This window comes from Clytia hemisphaerica, unplaced genomic scaffold (assembly GCF_902728285.1).
Source record: "Clytia hemisphaerica strain Z4C2 unplaced genomic scaffold, Clytia hemisphaerica genome assembly, whole genome shotgun sequence".
Lineage (NCBI taxonomy): Eukaryota > Metazoa > Cnidaria > Hydrozoa > Leptothecata > Clytiidae > Clytia > Clytia hemisphaerica.
In genome coordinates, this window is record NW_027104380.1 from 97,892 (window position 1) to 116,548 (window position 18,657).

General features: G+C 34.8%; 1 protein-coding gene across 1 annotated transcript; it reads left to right on the plus strand.

Annotated features, from left to right (window-relative positions):
• Positions 1-183: 183 nt before the first annotated feature.
• LOC136819120 (sorting nexin-6-like) lies at positions 184-18,423 on the plus strand. The gene is made up of 11 exons (XM_067075290.1): positions 184-255; positions 910-985; positions 8,384-8,467; positions 9,144-9,218; positions 11,928-11,958; positions 12,196-12,280; positions 12,715-12,754; positions 13,280-13,366; positions 14,341-14,430; positions 16,383-16,448; positions 17,238-18,423. Exons 2-11 carry the CDS (start codon positions 914-916, stop codon positions 17,373-17,375), a joined length of 768 nt encoding a protein of 255 aa, XP_066931391.1. The 5' UTR covers positions 184-255; positions 910-913; the 3' UTR covers positions 17,376-18,423.
• The last annotated feature ends 234 nt before the right edge of the window (positions 18,424-18,657 follow it).

The following is an 18,657-nucleotide window of genomic DNA, read 5'->3' on the forward strand; positions in this document are numbered from 1 at the left end:
CTGAATCTTTTTTGCAGGGTATCCTAAAAATCCTAGATACGCCCCTGAGTGTTGTACGTTTCCGCTTTGATGTGCATTGTTGAAAAATGTTTATGAAAGGCTTGTAAGAATGTATCCTCCAGGAAGAGTGTGCTTTACCTTTCTGGCCAAATCAGAAGGTGGACTGATACCTTTTGCTCTATTAATTTTCTGTATTATAGTTTCACAGCTGGTAAAAGGGGACGAGTATGCTCAAGACTGCAAAAGAATTGCAAAGTAAGCATTTTGTTTGTTTGTTAGTGTTAGGGGAAAGTTATTTTTATCCCTTGATTGTCTGCGATTTCTTTTAAAGGTTTTGTTATTGGTCAGAAAGGGAAAATACATTTTTTGCTATATCAGCATAATATAGCAATAAACACACACGGTCCTGATAGTCTGATATGTATTTGGACTATATTAAAGTTCATTCACTTTTTATGTATACACACTTTTTCTTGCTACATTGTTGAAACCATGTCAGCTTAATTAGACTAATTGAGGGTGGTTTCTACATGATAGCAAAAATAGTGCAGGGTTAAAGCGAATGGACTTTGATGTAAATGCTAGATATGTTTTATCTTAACTAGATGACTCTTTAACGAGATTTCAAACCCTAAACCCTATTTCAACAGATCACGCCACTATAAGATCTGATAGGCGTGTATATATCAGTGTATATAAAGCTGGTTGACTTCTGGAATTTCAATCTCACATTATGTTTTTGCATCATATTTTGCATCGCGACTTTGAAAATGAAATCTAATTCTGTCTATAAAGCGCACCAAAGTTTTAAAGGATTGGTGAATTATTGGGTTGTTGCCATTGAAGAATGTGCAAATGTGAAAGGTTGTTAATCTTTATGCTACCCTCTTCACTTTCTCTTCATCCTAGATTCATGCAAGATTTGGCAGCACACCCGTCATTCCAAAACGATGAAAATCTGAAGAATTTCTTAACAGAGGAACAGGTCAGTGTTAAACATCACATTTTCTTTTACAACAAAACACGTCCAATCTATTAATTTATTCTTTCTTTGATGTAAAAAAAGGCCGAGAAAGTAATTTGTTTATTCAGCTTTGCCATGTCAACATAGGGTGCCTACTTACCAGCCTTACAAACTGACCGCAAAGTTTGATCGGAGTATTGCAAGCTCTGGTATAGACATTTTATCTGGCGAGGGCTTATAAAAATAACATTACGTAATGTTTAAATTTTCTGTGAGTCACTAAATAGAAAGATTTAATAGCAGATCTTTACTAGCTGCGGTTTCTTTAGAGGGCAGCTATAATACTCTTATCTTATCTTAATATCATAAAAAGTATTCATATTGCATCACTTAACAATCAACAATATTGGAGAATTATTGAATACATTATTATCACATTATGATAAAAATCATCTTTCAAACTTAACCAAAACAATCAGAAAACCCAATCAGCATACAGCTTTCTCTTATGCACACGTACACGATTGAGCGAATCAGACCTCTGGTAAGACACAGCTTATTTAAACTTCTTTTTATCATCGGAGTTATGATGGGTAACTTCTTATACATCATAACTCTAGTTTTGGTTTCTATCACTTTAAATTCAATACTCGACGTTTCCGGAAAACTATTTCTATGTAACGGAAGGAAAAACATTACCGTAATTCCTCATATCCAGAATGACAATGGAAAGTCAGGGGAAGAATCAATAGAAAACTTTTTGAAGAATTTTGTAGCGCAGCTGGAAAACTTAATCAATTCTTTACTGGAAAAAGCTTGTTTTGAAGTATGGTTTTTTTCACCCATTCGAAATTGTTGCGTTCGCCAGACGGAAGAAAATTACGTCCCTTTCCTTGAGACGGAGTGGATGGCTATAACAAGCACGGACGATGATGATATCTTGAACCTTTTATCAAACATTCCTTACAGTAATGACGAAATCGAACAAACACTGCTTTTCGTGAGCTACCAACCTTTCCCAGGAATGGAAAATATGAGAGAGGCAACTTCAATATTAACTGAACTGAGAGAAGTGAAGGGAAAGTATAACATTGTTATCCTATGTATGTCACCAATATTTCCCGAACTTTGTGTGGAAAGTAAAAAATGGTTGCCCGCTCACAATGTGATTTATGGATTATCATTCTTTACAAGTTTCAATACTAACTTACACCGGATATTGCTTGACCAAGCTAGTAACCCCCATCATGATTGGCGGCAGAGGTACACTCGAGATATACATAATGAGTGCCAAACATCAAGGAATACAAAGGTTTTCGTATGGACTCTCTCTGACATATCTCAATATCATAACATCAGAGATGTTCTGTTTCTACAGGATTTGTTCAATGACCTTTTTATCAACACAACAATACATCTTGGCGTTAAGCTGTTAGAAAGACCACCTTATAGTTTTACTGATAAAAAAACTATCGTGACACTGCAATACAAAGATCTAAACCGAGCATCTTATAAATCAATAATCGTGACAAACACCATTGGTTTAATCAAACATTTAAATGACATCGGAGGAAATGCTCAAATTCATATTATAATCTATTTTAAACACAGTGAACCTGACCTTAACCAGCTACCTTTCACATTCAATAACACCATCAGAATCATTGTTGACGGAGAAAGTATTACAAAATCTCCAAAATTTCGTGAGGACGGACAATTTGTGATCGGTGGGGAAAACATGATGGATCCTTTGTTTATTAAGATACTTTTCGAGGAAATTTACTCAATTATATGTTAAATACCTAGTAGATAGATGGCAGTATTATAGAATCTCCAATATTTCGTGAAGACGGACAATTTGTGATCGGCGGGGAAGATATGATGGATCCTTTGTTTAATAAAATACTTTTCGAGGAAATTTACTCAATTATATGTTAAATACCTAGAAGATAGATGGCAGTGTTATAGAATCTCCAATATTTCGTGAAGACGGACAATTTGTGATTCGTGGGGAAAATATGATGAACCCTTTGTTTATTAAAATACTTTTCGAGAAAATTTACTCAATTATATGTTAAATACCTAGTTGATAGATGGCAGTATTACAGAATCTCTAATATTTCGTGAAGACGGACAATTTGTGATTCGTGGGGAAAATATGATGGACCCTTTGTTTATTAAAATACTTTTCGAGGAAATTTACTCAATTATATGTTAAATACCTAAAGTCTATTCACGATAAGTGTGCACTCTTTTTTCATTTACCTATAACTTTTGAAGGAATTCTTCAATCTTTATAAATTTGGTATCATTTGAAAGATATTAGTGAGTGGAACAATTTGAAATAAAAACATTTTTAAAAAAATTCTAAAAATGAAGATGAAAATGAAGAAGAAAAAAATGAATATCTTGTAGAAGAGTGCCATAACTTTCATTTTCACTGGAGAGATTCTTTGATTTTAGGAGATAATCACTGTGAAGAAATTTTATTAAAATATTTATTCAATATAAAGTTATGATACAAAGTTCATGAGTGATTGACCCCAAAAAAACAGCAAAAAACGCAGAAACAGCGTTTTAGACTTCAATCAGCGTTATAACTTTGTTTGATATCTTTTGACTGAATGATTATTTTAGAGAATTTTTTCACAGTGATGACGTCGATGATTAAGGATTCACTTCAGTGAAATGATAGTTAGAGCACTTTCTACAAGATCTTCATTTTTTTCTTCTTCATTTTCATCTTCATTTTTAGAATTTTTTTAAATATTTTTTTATTTCAAATTGTTCCACTCACTAATATCTTTCCAATGATACCAAATTTATAAAGATTGAAGAATTCCTTCAAAAGTTATAGGTAAATGAAAAAAGAGTGCACACTTATCGTGAATAGACTTTAGTTGATAGATGGCAGTATTATAGAATCTCCAATATTTCGTGAAGACGGACAATTTGTGATTCGTGGGGGAAATATGATGGACCCTTTGTTTATTAAAATACTTTTCGAGGAAATTTACTCAATTATATGTTAAATACCTAGTTGATAGATGGCAGTATTATAGAATCTCCAATATTTCGTGAAGACGGACAATTTGTGATTCGTGGGGAAAATATGATGGATTTGTTTATTAAATACTTTTTCGAAAATTTACTCAATTATATGTTAAATACCTATGATAGATGGCAGTATATAGAATCTCTAATTTTCGTGAAAGGACAATTGTGTTTCGTGGGGAAATATGATGGACCCTTTGTTTATTAAAATACTTTTCGAGAAAATTTACTCAATTATATGTTAAATACCTAGTAGATAGATGGCAGTATTACAGAATCTCTAATATTTCGTGAAGACGGACAATTTGTGATTCGTGGGGAAAATATGATGGACCCTTTGTTTATTAAAATACTTTTCGAGAAAATTTACTCAATTATATGTTAAATACCTAGTTGATAGATGGCAGTATTATAGAATCTCCAATATTTCGTGAGGCCGGACAATTTGTGATTCGTGGGGGAAATATGATGGACCCTTTGTTTATTAAAATACTTTTCGAGGAAATTTACTCAATTATATGTTAAATACCTAGTTGATAGATGGCAGTATTACAGAATCTCTAATATTTTGTGAAGACGGACAATTTGTGATCGGTAGGGAAATATGATGAATCCTTTGTTTATTAAAATACTTTTCGAGGAATTTTACTCAATTATATGTTAAATACCTAGTTGATAGATGGCAGTATTATAGAATCTCCAATATTTCGTGAAGACGGACAATTTGTGATCGGTAGGGAAATATGATGAATCCTTTGTTTATTAAAATACTTTTCGAGGAAATTTACTCAATTATATGTTAAATACCTAGTTGATAGATGGCAGTATTATAGAATCTCCAATATTTCGTGAGGCCGGACAATTTGTGATCGGTGGGGGAGATATTCTCGATCCTTTGTTTATTAAAATACTTTTCGAGGAAATTTACTCAATTATATGTTAAATACCTACTCTATATCTATTCTAATTTATGGTAATTACTAGGAGTGCCTAAAAATCTGCTATTAATTAGAGAACTCAAGTAGAGTTTATTGTTCAAACAATGCACTTTAAGTTTGGAAGGTTTAGTCGGCGACTTATTCCATGGAGGTAATAAAAGTTAGATGGAGTAACAACTTTTCTGTAATAGCCAAAGAAGTCATAAAACTTTTTACAATTTTTTTTTCAAATCGGCCTCCTTTGATTACCAATCATTGATAGCAAAAATCAGTCAAGATATAAGAACTAAAGTAAGGTTATTCTGTCCAACAAAACCTCGTATTTTTAGGTAAAATGCGAATTTTTTTCGAGTAACAATTTCTTTATAGTTTTAAAAGATGTTTTTCGTTTTACCAGGAAATTTTCGAGAGGTAAACTTGCGAATTCTTTGCCGTTTGTGGAAGTTTCTTTGCTCTAAATATATTTAGATCTAAAATAGCAGCTTTCTCAAAATGTTGATAGAATATAGTTGAAAGATTGGCATTAGTAAAAATGTAAAAATTAATAAAATTTGCTGAGGATTCCCTGAGCAGCGAACATTTCAAATTCGATGTGAAAGGATGCTGTGGAAAAGGCGGAGAGATAACAAGCGCCATCTCTTCTGTTAATTTTTGCAATCTTTTTCCAAACCTATCTTTTTGCCCTTATCCATTTCCCCTAGCTTTTTAAAAGATTACTTTCGCGTACCTAATAGCCGAGGGGTATGGAATAAGCATAAGGGGGGGAGGGGTTGGGAAAAATCTCAAAGCTTAATAAGCAGGGGGTGGAATAATCGAAAAATTAATTAGCGGGCCCCCCGGCTATTAGGTACCCGAGAGTACAGCACTGGTCCTTTCTATCGTCCACATATCCATGCCTAAATAACAGGAGATCACCCTATCAGTGGTCTTAGGCAGATTCTCACTGGTCTCTTATAGTTCCCACCACCATTTCAATACTGCATTTTCAGGAGGGGGCTGAGCTGTCTCTCCAATGAAACATCGGGGATAGGGCGCAGTCCTTGGATCCAGGTTTGTGCCTTCTAATGATGATGGTCGGTGGCTTATAGGCACCAAAAAGCGCTCAAAAATGGTCACACCGGACTTTGGGCAGATGCTTCACTTGTGTTCTCATCACATCCAGGTTTTTATATCTGTCCCCATCGTTATATTACAGCAGGCATTAACACACAGTCGACAGATAGAGCAGCCCTCCATCAGCCATTTTCCAATATTTTTGGGATTTGGGAGTTTGGTGTTATGAACTAGTTCTAACTCTGAGCTAATGTGGCCAGGGGCTTTTCCTATATCTAGATGCTAATACATGTAGTATTGTCACTAGTCGTTTCTTGATGCAGCCATCTATGGCAAAAGCTCGCTTCTTCCATTGTCACACTTCTCGACTCTTTTGCCACAACTCACTACCTCTGTTACTCTTACCAATCCTCCACACTCTGATTTGTTACATAACTCCTCTGTTACATAAACTCCTCTGCCACAACTTACCATTCTCTACACTCTGATTTGTTACATAACTCAGGGATATGTTATAGCGGAGCTGGATGAAGGACGAGAATCCCTTAGCGGGTTGCTTCTTTGTCTTTTCTATTGTAAACTGTTGATAATAGAAATCCATCTCTGTCCCCTTGAGTGTTCTGTTTTTATAAGAAAAATGAAGCAGACAAAGTATTCATGCAGTACGTTTGCACATATTTTGCTATGATGTTCCCGCTTTTCATCAAAATAATATTTGTAGAAGATACCCCAAAAGCTTCCTTGTAAATGAAATCTATTTTTATCAGCGTCTGTTATGAATTTGAGAAGCTTTCATGGTTTACTCTTTAAAAATTTCGGATGTAAATATTTTGACAAATATTGTTTCAATTGACTTGAAATTTTTTCCATAATCAGACAATACCGACTTGCTATCTGAAAATATCAGTTAGAAAGTGAGGCACCCCGCGGTGTAGCGCGGTATTTCAAATGAAAAAGATCTTAGAGAAGAAACTTCTTATAACTTTACTAATGAAAACAATGTTTTTCATTTTTTTAAATTGTCATTCACCAATGTTTTACAGACCCTCTTGATAATTAAAAGTTTTTAATCGTGAACGATAAATGCAGCAGCAGAATCATTGGCTAAGAGGAAATCCAAATTTCACGAGTTTGTAATTAAAAAAGTTAAATTTCATATCAAATTTTAATGTCAGGGACAGAGATAGAACAAGGCTTTTTTAAATGTGCGTTATCCAGCTCCGCTATAACATATCCCTGCATAACTCTTCTGCCACAATCTACTACCTCTGTTTCTTTTACCAATTTCCACACTCTGGCGTTTCTTTTATATAAATCTTCTATCTACAACTCTACTAATCTACAAGTCTATCTTCCAAGGTCATCTCCTAAGAATAACTCTACAATCCTTCCAAAAGCTGTCCTAATCACAACCATCTGTGAACACATATCATGGCAAAATTCACGTTTCCATGCGCGGCAGAGCCGTTATACAATCAGTATAACGGTGCTGCTTTGCATAGTCAGGTTGCTGGACCACTGTTTTAGAAATCTTAGTGCGAAGAATCTAAAACCTTTTGGAACTTGTTATATAACACCAAAGGATTCAGAAAAGTTTTACTGGCCATTTTCTATCCACCTCCTTTACTCGTTTATATCATAAAAAAACACTTTAAGGTGTCAAAACCAGGGGGGTCGGTAGTAAAATCTCAGACATAATGACGTTTACTACGGTGGTGGTGTGACGAAAAATCAAAAAAAAAAATTACTACCCAGGGTATTTAAATACTAAAATGGGTGGTATCTATGTGTTAAATGTTGAAAAAAATTTACTACCTGGGTAGTTAAAACTGGTAAAGTTAGCAAATTTCAGCTATTTTTGTAATTCTTTTAATTTTTTGGATGACTTTTCTAAAAAATTCTGAAAATTTTCATAATTTGAAAAAAAATTCTGTTGAAAAGTTGTTTGCTGAAAACAAAAAATTCTCGGAATTTTTCGCCAATATAAAAAAAAACTTTAATTCTAAGGACAAAACATTAATTTTTGCACTAAGTGAAAAATGTGTCACATAAATAATCATTTTTTAGCTTTTTTGTAAAATCAGTCGGAAAAGCAGCCAAAAAATAGGTGGTCTTTTACTACCAGGGTAGTAAAATACCTCTTCCCAGAGTCTGGGTGGTGGTATGTAAAAATTCGTAAAAATCCTTTTACTACTCATATATGTCTGAGATTTTACTACGGACCCCCCTGTCAAAACATAGTGACTAAGAGGCGCAACAGTGTTTTCTTGCGACGGGAGAAATTTCAATTTCGTACCGCCTAAAAATGCCCCTGATTTCTCCCAGAAATGAAGTTATTGATAATTAATCAGATCTTCCTCCTGTTTTTCTCCAGGCACCAGCCCGCGCGGCCGTCAAGCGTGGTCTATTGGATTCATTCATCAATGTGGTGGACAATGCAAGATTTCACCATTTCCCTGTAAGTTGACGACTTAACTTAGTGGTTTGGCAAAATATTTTGATTTGTAGTAAATACAGAATATCAACTATCTACTTTTATAGTTCCGTGTTTTCGGATAACGAACTGGTTGAGTGTAGTCTACCTTTTAATTCAGCTTGTGTAGTTTGAAAACAATTAGCGAGTTTCTGTATCTATGTTCTTCTGTGTGGTGGAAACGTTATTTTTTTGGATTTGTCTAGATCATAATTGACTGAGTAACAACTAGTAAAATAAGCACGGCAGAGTTCCGCCACCGTCTTTGAAAGGGTGCATATATATACATAAACTCACTCGGTATTTTAACTGCTGATGGAATTGTGTTTATACCACTGACACTTCTCATTAACCCTTGGGGCAGTTTCTAGATACTGATCATTTTTCGATGTGGGTCAAAACGTTTAATTAAACCAAGAAAAAGGGACCTTTTGACAAACTACAATCAAAGACGGTGTTAGACCAAGTTACCTTAAGTGAAGAAATTTAGATCTATAGGCCATTCGCCAAAATTAATTCTCGCCAACTTTAGAAATTTTATTAAATCGCCAGAATAAATTCCGCCAAATCGCACCAAAATTGGCCAAAATTTCTTCTCTTAAGGTAACTTGGTTTAGTATAGATCATTGATTTTAATCGATTTCCCAAATTTATTTTGTAGGACAGTGACGAAGAATTTCAGGGCTGGCGAGACAACACGAATACACTATTAACTCATTTGAAGCAACTCCATATGGTATAATTTTCTTAATAAACCGATCTCCAAGCTGTTACACTTTTTTTATGAGCAACTTCAATTTTCGGGTCAGGGTTTGGGTTGCTTAGCATTATAGCTCATTTTCTGAAAAATTAGTTTTGACCACCCCTGATATTATAATATTATACCAATACGTATTGGGTCAAGGGCTTTCGTTTGCCATACTTAGATTATCTAAAAAGCCATGGTTTCATCCAGCTTTTTATAATCCCCATCAAAAGGTTAAACCCCCCCCCCATCAGCCTTAGCCCCTTCATGACCAAAAAACAAAATTGGGGACCCGTCATAGGTCTTATCAATTTTTGCCCTTATTTTTTGTGAATAAGCATGCAAGAAACGGTTTATGATAATTTTACTCGTAGTTACGTAGGGGAATCTTGCTTTTTACATATGTGTATCAAAAGTAAAACTAAACTTCCAATATGTTAAAATGTTTGTAACAATAGTTGAAAATAGAAAATACTTATACACAAAAATCACAAAAATCACAATTAACACAAAAATCTCCCCGCCCCGATCAGCTTTAGTCCCCTCAACATTTGAAAAAATACCTGCCCATCATATATTTGGCAAAATTCTAAATCCCCCAAGTTTGATGGAGGGGGATGAAACCATGAAAAGCCTTTACTTTACGATATCATGAAAAATTTGTAGTGGGGTCGTTTAGCATAATTTACAGGACCAATATAATATCTAGCTGAAACTTTCTCCAGACCTACTCTATAGGATGCTTACTCTATAGGAAGAAATCCCCTAAAATCCCACTGGTGGAACATCCCTTTTTTGAGCAATTTCTTTTTTCCCCAGGCGAAACCCTTAGGGCGAAATTTTTTGAAAATTTCAAACTCATTTTCAGACAATATCATGTATACCATTCGAAAGCTCTCGAAAAACTATATAGAAGACTTTTAAACGGTTATAGCCGATAACTCGAGATATTTCATGCGCAAGGTCCACTTTTTGCCACAATTTGGTCTAAAATTGACCATAAATTGCATCTTCTGCAGGAAGAAAGTTTCTTTTTTCTGTTTTTCGGCACAATGATGCAAAATGATGAGCCCGATTTTCGAAAAAAAAGAATTTCCGGCCGAAAATGCCGGAAATATGCCGGAAAAACTGGTTTTTCTGGATTTTCATTGGACTTTTTCCTTATAATTGGTTGTTTTTTTCATTCAAAAACATTATTAATAGCAATGACCACCATCAAGCATGTTTCAATTTTCAATAAAATTGATTTTTGAAGCCGGAACTATTTAAAAATCGCCGGAACAACCTATTTTCGCCGGAAAGACAGTATTTCTTGAATTTCTCGAGCTGTACTTTATATTTTGTTATGAAATTTTGCACACTGATGCAAAATGACAATACCTAAAATGTGACGGAGCCCGATTTTCGAAAAGCATTTTTTCCGACCAAAAATGCCGGAAATATGCCTGAAAAACTGGTTTTGTGGCATTTTCTCAAGATTTTATCATTAGTTTTTTCTTATTTTTTGCTCAAAGATGCGTATTAACAATGCCCAAAAGATGGCTGAGTCCGATTTTTGATAAAACATGCCGGAAATCGCCGTTTTTCTAGATTTTCATTGGACTTTTTCCTTATAATTGGTTGTTTTTTCATTCAAAAACATTATTATTAGCAATGCCCACCATCAAGCATGTTTCAATTTTCAATAAAATAGATTTTTGAAGCCAGAACTATTTAAAAATCGCCGGAACAACCTATTTTCGCCGGAAAGACAGTATTTCTTGAATTTCTCGAGCTGTACTTTATATTTTTTTTATGAAATCTTGCACACTGATGCAAAATGACAATACCTAAAATGTGACGGAGCCCGATTTTCGAAAAATATTTTTTTCCGGCCGAACATGCCGGAAAAACTGGTTTTCTGGCATTTTCTCGAGATTTCATCGTTAGTTTTTCTGATTTTTTGCAGAAAGATACGTATTCGCAATACTCAAAACATGGCCGACTTCGATTTGTTGAGAAAACAATTTTTCCGGTTGAAAATGCCGGAAATTGCCGTTTTTGCAGATTTTCATTGGATTTTTTCCTTATATTTCTATCTTTTTCACACAAAAACATTATTGATAACAATGCTCACCATCAAGCATGATTCAATTGTCAATAAAACTGATTTTTGCGACCAGAACTTTCTATTTATTTTTTCCCTACAACCCTTCCCTCTCCCCCCATCAACAATCAATGATGAATTTATTGCGTTATGCATTTTCGCTAAACGCTATATTTTCTGACTGATTTTTTTCAATTTTTTCCTCGCATTGCTATCTAACTTTTATCATCAGGTAGGTCCATTCAGCATCTAGCTTGTTTTCCTACAAATATTTTTGTAACACGACCACGCTATTGGCTAATTTCAGGGCTCCAGCCTTAGCAACCTGGTTGCTTATAAAAAAAAGGTGCATGACTTTATTTCTTTATTCCACTGGATCTCGCCGTAGTGTTTACAAAGAATCTTATCACCCTGTTCTAGTCCATTGGTTCTTGGGAAACTAATTTTGATTGTCGATTCTAAATCACTCTTAAGTCAACATCTGCTCTTTTCCTCTATACTTTTGAGCCTAGCCCCCCCTCTCGAACACTAATGTTAGGGTTTATGGAATCGAATGCATTTTCTTGCTCCTTAAACGTTAAACCATATTTTGTCACTCTTTTTTACATTTTCAGATCAAAGAAAAGTTATTAATGATAGAAAACGGTATGATAATTCTTATTATATCAGAATTTAAGATGTCAAAATAAAGCGCGTAATAACGCATTATCATGTTTAATCTACTCGAATTTATGAATATTTGATTGATTATAAGCATTGTCGCCGGTAAAATGTTTTGTCGATCTGCCAAAACATTTTTACCGCTCAAATGAAAATTTCCAGCAGCACTTTTCTTTCAATGATTTGAAAAGATTTCTTAACTTTCTCTCTTTGTTGTTATAGGACACTCAGCATCTTACGGCAATTTATCCAAGACTTTCAGTAATTCCAATTTGATGGATATTCAGCAATCCAAACCACTTATGAGGTATACGTTGTTTTAACGTCCATCTAACGTTATTTGAACGTCATGGGCGTTACACGGATGTCTTTGTAACGCGACGTGGTGCCATTTTCGCCATTTTATTTATCTTTTTAAATCTCACTGGAATCATTATGATATCGCTCAATTTTCTGTCGGCTCTGTATCGGTAGGTACCTAGGAGCGCCGCGATCCATTCCGCCATGTGTCTTGACCTCGCCGGAATAAAAAACTGCTGGTTATGAAATGGGTTAAGGAATGTTTGTACAAGTTCCTTTGGTTTATGCTTATGTTTATGTTTTATGTAGCTTTTTGGTTTAAAAAATGAACCCTTTCATGAAACCAAACAACGTAGTTGAGAAAGTGAAAACTGTTTGCAAATCATTTTCAGCGTATTATCCGTTGTCATTGATTTTGTTAGCTTCATTTTGATTTTATAGGTTTATTGGACAATTTGCTGATACTCTCGAAGATACAATGGTATGGTCTCTTTGATATTGTCTTTTGTTATGCAATGGGATAATTTACAATAATTATCACGACTATTTCATATAGAACTTATACCAAGTTGCCAACTCTCATAAAAAGAATATCTTGACTCGTTAAAGAAAGAATTTTGGAGTACACGTGTATGTACAAACCATACCAGAATAACTAGATTATCTCTCTTAAGAATGGTTACCCCGCGGTTGAAAAAAGATAGATAGAGTCGATATTTGACGTAGATAGCCCAGTAATCTAGGACTTTTAGGCAGTCTTTCAATTGTTTTCACGGGGTCCACGGTCAGCCGACTCGGCTATCTATAAACTGAACAGAATATTGGAAGGAGAGGGATTCGAACCGCGAACCCCTGGTTTTAAACGCTGACGCTTTTGACCACTTGGCAATCGCTCCTTTAAAGTGCACACTTAGAGCGAATCAACTTTAATGGTCACACACCTTAACCCCCCTTAAATTGTTATTTTGAACCTCAAACACTTGTTGCCCTATTTTAAATTTCACAGAAACATGGTCAATCATCGACATTCATATCCGAGGACACGTTAGGGACGGCCATTGAACTTTACACTCGATATATGCAGGCTTGTCAGGTATACACCTCAATACTCTTTACTTACGGCACCATATTTAGTCTTTGATTCCTTTTACCATAACTATTTCCCACTAATTTTCCACAAATACTGAAGCCCGAAATTCTTATTCATGATATCCATAGCGTACCGTATTACTTCAAATAAACGCCCTTGGCGTTTATTAATTTTTTTGATCTTTAGGATGGGCGTTTATTCTAGGGGGGGGGGGGGGGCGTTTATTAAATAATTTAGAACCGAGGTCACTTTAATAGTGTCAATTGGAACTTTATTTTGCTTTTTTATTGTTGTTTGATTACGTATAATGTCAATGGGCTTTTCCAGAGAAAAAACTGTACTACCCCTGTTAAGGAGGTCCAACCTTTTGTATGAGCTACCCCTGGAATTCCAACTTAAAATATTGTACCCCCCTTGGAATTCCAAGAAACTTAAGGGTCAAAACCCTCTGGAATTCCGAATTTTTGTGGGTTTTCAAACAATACCCCATGGAATTCCGCTTATTTTTGATGGATTTTTGTAAACCCCTATGGAATTCTGCAACATTTTAAACCTTAACCCCTAGGAACGGAAATTGACCTCCTCAACAGGGGATGTGCGGTTTTTTTTGGGAAAGCCCAATTTAGGAATGAAGAAACAGGTCAAAATCAGTTCGAAAAGAATACAATAATTATCTATCGTATATCTAAGTTTTCTTTTATATGTTACTATTTTACAGTCACTTGTTTCCAATAAACGCCCCTTCTAAATTGGAGGCGTTTATTCGAGGGGGCGTTTAAAAGAAGGGGGCGTCTATTCGAAGTAATGCGGTATTCTTCTAATGAATAAAAATTATGAACATAATTTATTTGAAGACTCTTTCCAACCTCTATCTAGTATCTAATTTTGCTCTGTAATTCAAAATTGGTAATTAAACATTAAATTAAAAACTTCACCGGTTATTTTGTTATAAAAGGTGAATCACTTTTTTCCTCTAGACCATGTTATTCCGCAGAACAACGAAGATGGTAGAACTAGACAATGCAAAGAAAGCTCTTGCAAAAGCTAAACCTAAGAACCAGGAACAGGTAGGTTATTCGTTCGTCCGTGCCTTTGTTTGTAATTTTGTTCTTTTATATTTTATATTTTTATGTGTGTTCATCTCTTCATACTTTATAAATATTTCCTTTATCGTTTTTTCCTTCGTTCATCAGGCCCGGTGAAGCGGGGAGATTGGGGAGACTTCAGCCTCGCCACTTTTGAGCAATTTTGGACCTACCTGTAGGTCCTTTAATTTGACCGTTGTCCGTTCGTCTGTTACAAGCTTTTCTCGGAATCGGCTCATTAGTTTTTTTTGTTTTTGTTGCACAGTGATGCAAAGTGGTGATTCCCAAAAAGTGACGGAGCCCGATCTTCGAAAAAAAAATTCGGGGGCAAATTTGGGCCAAAAGGTGCCTAAAAATGGGGTTTTTTAGACTTTGTGTGAAATTGCTTCATTAGTTTTTTCTGATTTTATGCATAAAGATGGAGGGCAAAGTTCTCTAAAAAGTGGCTGAAGCAGTTTTTTTCGGAAAATTTTTTTTGGCCGTAAAAATCGGATTTTCTTATTTGGGGAAATTCCCTTTTGTCATTTATTATGTCATTTTTAGGGAAAAAAAGCATTTCTCGCGATTAGATTGATATTTTTTTCTGATTTTTTGCACTTTGATGTAAAATGGTAATCTTCACAATCTGAAGCCCGATTTTCAAAAAATAATTTTTTGGGGCAAATTTCGGCCAAAATGTGCCTAAAAATGGGGTTTTCTGGACTTTGTGTGAAATTGCTTTATTAGTTTTTTCAAATTTTTGGGACAAAGATAAAAGGCAAGGTTTTCTAAAACGTAACTCAAGCCGTTTTTTCCGGAAAAATCTTTTTGGCCGTAAAAATCGAATTTTCTTAGTTGGGGAATTTCCCTTTTGTCATATTTAGGGAAAATGAGCATTTCTCGAGATTGGCTTGGTATTTTTTTCTTATCGGCGATCCAAAAAATATCTGCAATCTGATTTGTTAAAAAGAGTGCAATATATCTTGTATTTTACACGTACAAAATATAAATTGACGAAAAGATGTTGCTGCATTGTAGCGGTAGAAGCAATCAAACGTCACTTTGCTACAAAAGTGCCCTGCGCTTTTTTTCAACACAAAAAGTGCATTTTTTGGGTGACCGATAAATCAGTTATCAGACATTTGCTCGTACAATATGGAAATATTTCACTCGTTCCGGATTTTCCGTATATTTTCCTCGCCTAAAGGCTCTGAAAATATTGTACGGAAAAATCTCGGAACTCGTAAAATATTTCTCATATTGTACTCGCAACTGTCCGATAACTATTACTTATCGGCAATCCAAAAAATATCTGCAATCTGATTGGTTAAAAAGAGTACAATATATCTTGTATTTTACATGTAAAAATATAAATTGACGAAAAGATGTTGTTGCATTGTAGCGGTAGAAGCAATCTAACGTCACTTTGCTACAAAAGTGTCCTCCAACACAAAAAGTGTATTTTTTGGGTCACCGATTAACCAGACATTTGCTCATGCAATATGGAAATATTTCACTCGTTCTGGATTTTCCGTATATTTTCCTCGCCTAAAGGCTCCGAAAATATTGTAAAGAAAAATCTCGATTTTCGAAAACATGGGTTTTTTGGACTTTTTGGACTAATTTGAGCTGTGATACTCACAATAATCTATTCACGCTGCTCATCACTTTCTTACTCTCTTGCTATTTGTCCTATTTTTATCTGATTTTGATCACCAGGTAGGTCCGTTCAGCATGTTGCTTGTTATCTTAAATTCCTAGCGAATTTTATCTCATTTGAGCCTTCAGCCTCCCCACTTTTAAGGTTGTTCCGCCGGGCCTGTTCATTCGATCCTTTATTCACTTTCTCCTTCGTTTAAGATTATCTTTTGGTTACCTTGTATTAAGATAAGACGTTGTATTGAAATTAGAGAAGGTCTATTTCTAATTTTCTTTTCTTTTTCCGCCTTTGCCAGCTACAACAAGCCAAAGATGATGCTGAAAAAGCGTTCGAAGAAATTACTGAAGTCATGAGGAAAGAGGTATGTTTGTTTTTAAAGGGTGACTCGGTCCAATAAGAGATATTTATTCTTCCGGAGGTCGTTTTAGATCTTTAGTTTTCTACTTTGATGGACCTCGATTAATCATACCTCTTCCATTTCCTTACAAGCCTGATAGCTTTTTTGTAGATATTCATTCTAGACATTTGTTGTGATTTGTCTTGTCCTTTTGTTTTGTGGGTTTTGTTCTCTGTGTTTCCATTTGAAAAGTGGAAGGTTTTATACTTCTAGACTATATATATCATTGAAAGAAAAATATAATGTGGCAGATAGAGCCCCTTGTAACTCTCGAAAATGTAGGAAAGCAGGAAGAGGGTGCAATTGACCCTGGTGGCCGACTTTTTTTATTTCTCTTTTTGGGGGGGGGCTAAAAGACAGTACAATAGATGACAGAAGACGCCTCTGATTACTTATTTCAGCGCCCCCTTTTTACACACTAAAACTAGGTGATGTTATTTGATGACCTATTTGAGTCATTTTTCTTCTGTGGACGATATCGTTTATTTGTATTGGGCTCTTCCAGAAAATTTTTGTACATGGGGGCGGAGGATATATTGGATATTTTGTCCAGGGGTAAATGTCTGGGGGGTCAACTGATGCTTGTCCGGGGGTGAGATCCGTTGTCCAGGGGGTCAAAATTCACAATATGTTATATCCTCCACACCCGTATTCAATTTTTTTTCTGGAAGAGCCCATTAGAGAGTGAAACGTTTTGCAAAAGTGTAACAAAAAAAGCAACTTTTGTCAAATTCTCTATTTATCTGATTTTAGTACGAAGACTTCAACACGAAACGTATACAATTCTTTCAACAATCGCTGGAAGCGTTGGCGGAGAGGAAAATTGAAGAACACAAGACTACATCAGATCTCTTGAGTAAAGTTATCGTGGAGTTAAAAGCGGCCGTTTAAGTATGGTTTACGTCTAAATGAATTATCTCCGTAATATTTTTTTCGTAAAAATTCTGTAATTTGTTTCAATTTCTAGTAAAACTGTTGGGAGTCTTCGACCTCGAAGGCCATGTAATCATTCGAATTCGAGATATGGAAAGCTCGAGTTACAGAGAGGCAAAATAGCCAAACACTCTTTCAAGGGAAAAGGAAAACTATTCTCGTTAGGGAAATTGGAGCTAAGGTGGTACGATCGTCCTATGAAAAATTACTGTTGTCTGTTAAGATGTTTTAACAGCCTCTACACTCTGCTCTGGCTATTTCTCCGATTTTACCTGGGGCCAGAGAAAGGACGGATCGAGATTTTTTTTTCGAGATCTACTTTTTTCATTCACTCGAGGGGTTAATAAGAGGTATGGCTTTTAGCTTATATTCCCTCCTCCCTTAATCTTAGGTCCCTAATTTCATTATTGTAAATAATTATCAATGCTTTACTTTTTATGACAAATTTTTTCTTCCTTTGAACTTTTTATTGGAACTCTACGTCACCACAAAATGAACTTGCAAAGGGTGGAATCTTCACATTGCTAATCTGCAAAAATAGTAAAGGATTTTGTGATTTTGTGCATCAAATTTGTTAATGTCCATTTTAGTGACAATTTGTTCTTTACTTTAGGGGGTAATATATCAATCGTTCTGGTCTGTATTTAGTCGAATTTTTTAAAACAAATTTTATAGATAACGTTTAGTTTTTTTTTCAGTTTAATTTCTTTGTAATTTAGGTCATATCTATCATAATCTATATAATTTTGTTGATCGCCCCAAATTTACAGATTCATTCTGATGCGTTGGAGGCTTAATAAATCCTGTTATTGTTTGTCTGAGCACGCGTATATACGCCATTGTAGAGGAAGGCGTTCATTTTTGGAATCAAGCTTTTTATAATTTATCACGAAATGCAATAAAAATATTTTTTCTTTGTTTATTTTTTATATTAAAAGATTTTTTGTAAAACAAAAATTTAATTGTCTAACACAAAAGAAAGGTAATATTTTAATCAATGCTGAAATATTGACCGCCTAGTTCATTTTATTGTTTTGAATCTTTTTTAGACTTTTCCTGACAATTAGGCCTATAACCGATAATGCTAAAAAAAAACTAAGCATAACGGGATCGAGATTTTCTGAATACACTCTTTTTTTATAAGCATAACGTTTCTAAGCATACTTAGGGCTATTCCAAAGAATCATACATTTACTTAAAATAGACAAAAAGAACGACAATAAATTTCATACAAAACGAC